General features: G+C 66.9%; 1 protein-coding gene across 1 annotated transcript in view; it reads left to right on the top strand.

The window, feature by feature from the left end:
• Nucleotides 1-1,511: 1,511 nt before the first annotated feature.
• Nucleotides 1,512-4,777, top strand: part of PFL1_04476 (uncharacterized protein) — a gene marked incomplete at both ends in the record, with an annotated part of 4,142 nt that continues 876 nt past the window's right edge. Inside the window, 2 exons of the mRNA XM_007882000.1 lie at nt 1,512-2,615; nt 3,071-4,708. Coding sequence (XP_007880191.1) covers nt 1,512-2,615; nt 3,071-4,708 — 2,742 coding nt within the window. The remainder of the gene's footprint in view (nt 2,616-3,070; nt 4,709-4,777) is intronic.

Raw genomic sequence — 4,777 nt, 5'->3', positions numbered from 1 at the left:
ACACACACACACACACACACACACACACACACACACACACACACACACACACACACACACACACACACACACACACACACACACACACACACACAAACTCTTGCGCCCTACGGACGAACCGGCAAGAAGAAAGGCTCGTCGGTTCGGTGCAAAAGATGCTGCATCAAGATCAAACAGGAGTGCCCCTCGGGCTCTCAAGACAAGTCCACAAGATTGACAGTCGGCTCATGGGTACACGAGTCAACGCAGGTGAGCTCGTCATTCTGTTCACGAGCTCGGTGCCTCCCATTTTTCTGTCCATTATGTTTTGCGTCGGGCTCGTTGCCGTCCTCTTTGCCGGAGCGCAGGACAACATCGTGTACAAGCTTGCAGGCCTCATCAACCCTAGCTTTGGCCTAGAACCGTGGGAGCTTTTTGTGGAGGAGCCTGTAGGGCTGACAAATGGCTTCATTGCTGATCTCAGTCAATTTGGTGATGGGATTGATGATGGTGTTGCAGAGGAGTCAGCTGGTTGGCAACTGGGACAGCAGCCCATCAGAGTGCTTCTGGGGCATCCAAACTAGAAGTGAGGCAGCCCTGACTTGAACAAGCTGGCTGCTGCACACCAATCATGCCATTCTGCCACAGCCAGCCAGATCAAAGCTGTGATGATTGCACACAGAAACTGTTGCAGCCAAGCAAGCTGAAGCTGCTGATGGCCTGCTCCTCTCTCAGTCTGCACAGGCACTCATACCTCCTCAAGAAAGCATCAAGACCAAGCATGCTTGCATTGCTGCAGCAGCAGACTGCTTTGCTCTCTCTGTCTGTTGGCGGCTCAGCCATCTTGACGTCAAGGCAAGCCGGGCCGGCCGTGCTCAGACAGGCTGCAAGCTAGCTTGCCTCGGGTCTTGGATTCTGGGATTTCTTTTTGGTTCGCTTCCGAGGCCCAGCTCGCAGAGGCCCCGCTGGATCGCGTCATTTTGCCAACTGGTGTCGAGCGGCGTGGCCTGGCCAGCGTGGACCGACGGGCCGACCAGCCGACCGACCGAAGCCGGCTGGCTGGCTGCGTTGCTGCGGCGCGACTTGTCTTGGCCTGGCTGCCTGCCTGACTGGATGGCATGGCGTGCCTGATTTTTCGCCATCTCTGTGGCTGGTGTGGCTGGCCTGGCTGGCTCGTCTGTGTGCTGTGCCGCGCCGCGCCGCACCGCACCTTCCGCAGCCGAGCCTTGCGACAGACGACGCAATCGCCTCGCCTCGCCCGTTTGGCTGTCCGTCCTTCCCCTGCCTTCCTTCCACTACGACCAACCGACCGCCTTTGATCCTCGTTCCTGCCATCGTTCCATCCTCCGCGCCACCGGCATCGCCACCGCAGCACGTACTCCGCTTCCCTTGCCTGCCATCGACGCTGCAACGGCACCGGCCCCCACGCCTCGCCGTCACTCCGCATCCAGCTGCACCGGCTGCTGCCCTCTGGCAAGCTCGACCACGACCCTTCTCAACGTCGCCGTATGCGGGGACGAGATGGCGCCAGGATGGTAGATCCCCCCGTGCTCGACTCGGAGATGGCCCGGCCGGCAGCGACAGCTGGCCCCGCTGCCTCGACGCGCTCGACCGGCGCAGAGGCCTCCGCAGCACAGGTCCCCCTGCACCCCTCGTCTCCTCCCTCGCCCGCCACCACTTTTCCTACCACCACCATCGACGACGACGACGACGACGCCACCGCCACAGCATCGACGTCTCGCACCCCTCCATCCACCATCGCCGGCGGCGAAGCAGCCGCCTCGTCGTCTTCCTCGCTGCATCCGACCGACCACCGTCACCGCCACCGTCACACCGGCAGCGGCAACAACGACCAAGGCATCGTGAGCGTCACGGCACCGAGCAACGACGACGCCGCCATCGCCTCAGCCTACTATCCGTCGACGGCCATGGCCTCGCTCAGCGTCGCCACCCCGCCAGCCACCTGGACCCCGGACCCGATGCTTGCACACACTTCTCAGCGAGCGCACGCGGACGTCGACCTGGCCCCTCCGGCGGCCGCCGACGGTACGTCATCGCCGCCACCGCCGCCGCCGCTCTCCTCGGCGTATGTGCAGCCGCCCGCGTCCAACGTCACCGCCACCGAGACCTCGGGCGACGGCTGGTCCATGGTGCCCAGGACGGATGCCAGCTACCAAGGCAGGGATCCGGCCGAGCCAACCAACCGCCGATGCGTCCCCACCGGCAGCGGCGCCGACCCGGCGTTCCCGGACGTCGCCTTTGGCGAGCGTGCATCGCCGGCCGTCATCTCGTTCCAGCGTGCCACGGGCGCTCGCGGCCACGGTCGCGGTCGGGGCGGCAGCCGTGCCCTCACGCCGGCCGGCCTGTCGCCCGCTCGCGTCGACGGCAGCCCGAACCCGTCTGGCCTGCACCGAGGCGGCCTGCGTGGCCTCGACGAGAGCCTGGACCTCGCCATGAGCAAGGTCGATGCCGCCTCGTCGTCGCCGGCCAGCCCTGCCGACGCCAAACCGGGTGCAGCTATCCCCGCCGCCGCCGCCCACAACTCGAGCACGCCCCTCGTCCCGCCCGCCACACGCAAGCTGTGCGTCCGGCACCAGAGGATGGCCGACGAGGGCACCACTGCGCGGCTGCAAAAGGTGAGCATTCCGAGCGGTCCCTCGATTCTCCCTAGTCTACCGATCCTCCCCCTCCCCCTCCTCCTCCTGCCCCAGACCACGTCCCGTCCTCCCCTGACTCGCCTCGATGTTGATGTTCGCGCTTCGCCGCGCCATCGACCGAGGCGGCACGCTGCGCCGACGCTGCGCATTCTCCTCGGGAAACTGGCCAGGAGAACAGCGTCGGCAGCCTGGAGACCCGCGACGGGCGCTCTCATGCCTGCCGCGGGGACCCAGGTGTCCTGTGAGGCAGCGATGCAAGACCGATCCCCACTCAGTTTGAGGCCTCGACCTTCCTTATAGGTCGTGCGCCATAGAAGAAGTGGTACATCCCCTTTCGAGCATCCCTTTGCAGCGACCGGCAAAGACTCTCGCAGACGCGGACTCGCGCGCTGACCGCCTCTGCCCCTTCTTTTGCCGCCTTGCTGCGACCAAAGTCGATCGAGAGCCTGCCGCTCGCCGACCAGACGGCCGTCAACACGGTGTGGTCGCTCTTTTCCTCGTCGTCGCACTCGAGGCGCGCGCTGATCCTGCAGGGCATCCTGACCATGTGCTGCTTTAGCCAGCTGTCGCTGCTGTCGTCGGAGCTGGCGCTGGCGATCCGCATCGACCCGTTCTCGCTCTTCCCGCGCGAGGTGTCGCTCAAGGTGCTCGGCCACCTCGACGCCATCAGCCTCGGACGCGCCGCCCAGGTCAGCCGGTCGTGGAAGCAGCTGGCCGACGACGACCTGCTCTGGCGCAACATGTGCGAGCAGCACATCGAGCGCAAGTGCGAAAAGTGCGGCTGGGGCCTGCCGCTGTTGAGCGAGCGCAGGCGCCGCGTGCCCGGACCCGGCATGCAGGCGGGCACCCCCGAGAGCCGCCAGCTCACCATCGATCCGCCCACTGCTTCCGCAGCTGCCAGCCCGACTAGCAACGGCAGCGGCCCCGGCCACGGACTCGCCAGCGGAGCGCTCAAGCGGACCATTACGGCAGCCGCCAACGCGGCCGCGCTCGAAAAGCAGTCGAGGTCGCGCGCCGGCAGCCCGTCTGCCATCAATCGCGGGCTCGTCATGGCCAGCGGCGGAGCGGGATCGTCGTCGATGTCTGGTGGCTCCGATGCCGAGATGCAGGACGCCGAAGCCGCCAGCAGCGATGGATGCGACGCGGCCGAGCGCGGCGGCCCGCCCAGCAAGAGGCAGCGCAGCTGCACCGATGGGACGGCCAACGCCGCCAACGCCGCCGCCACGACGGATGTCCAGCGAGCCTCGGCTGTCGGTGTCGGTGCTGGTGCCGTCGCCAGTGCACAGGCTCCGCCCGCCGCCGCCGCCGCCTACAAGACGCGACCTTGGAAGTCGGTCTACTGCGAACGGCTGGCCATCGAGCGCAACTGGCGGCGCGGACGCTACGTGTCGCGCACCCTGACCGGACACACCGACGGCATCATGTGCCTGCAGTTCAGCGAGCATCTCGCCCACCCGGCCTTCCCCGTCGTCATCACGGGCAGCTACGACCGCACCGCGCGCATCTGGAACCTCGAGACGGGCGAGCAGCTGCGCAAGCTCGAGGGCCACACGCGCGGCGTGCGCTGCCTCCAGTTTGACGAGGCCAAGCTCATCACCGGCTCCATGGACCGCACGCTCAAGATCTGGAACTGGCGCACGGGCGCCCTGATGCGCACCCTCGAGGGCCACACCGAGGGCATCGTCTGCCTCAACTTCAACGAGGACACCCTGGCCAGCGGCAGCGCCGACAGCAACGTCAAGATCTGGAACTTCCGCACGGGCGAGTGCTACACGCTTCGCGGCCACCACGACTGGGTCAACGCCGTCACGCTGTGGACCGGACCCGCGGCCAAGAGGCGCCTCGAGCGGCGACGCGAGGCCGCCGGCGCCAGCAAGCCGGGCGGCCGCTCGGCCCGAGCCGGCGGCGGCGACGACGACGACCCCGAGGCGGCGGGCACGTTCCTCTTCTCGGCCTCCGACGACGGCACCATCCGGCTGTGGGATCTCGGCCTGCGCGAGTGCCTGCTGACGTTTGACGGCCACGTCGGCCAGGTCCAGAGCCTCAAGCTGGTGATGATGGACGAGTCGGCGGTGCGCAAGCTGATGGGCGGCGCCGCGGGCGGACCGGGCGCCGAGCGCGATCACCGCCGTGGCGGTGGC

Source organism: Pseudozyma flocculosa (assembly GCF_000417875.1).
Source record: "Pseudozyma flocculosa PF-1 unplaced genomic scaffold scaffold00014, whole genome shotgun sequence".
Taxonomy (NCBI): Eukaryota; Fungi; Basidiomycota; class Ustilaginomycetes; order Ustilaginales; family Ustilaginaceae; genus Pseudozyma; species Pseudozyma flocculosa.
The sequence above is the reverse complement of the archived record's forward strand: the minus strand, read 5'-3'. Positions and strand labels throughout refer to the sequence as shown.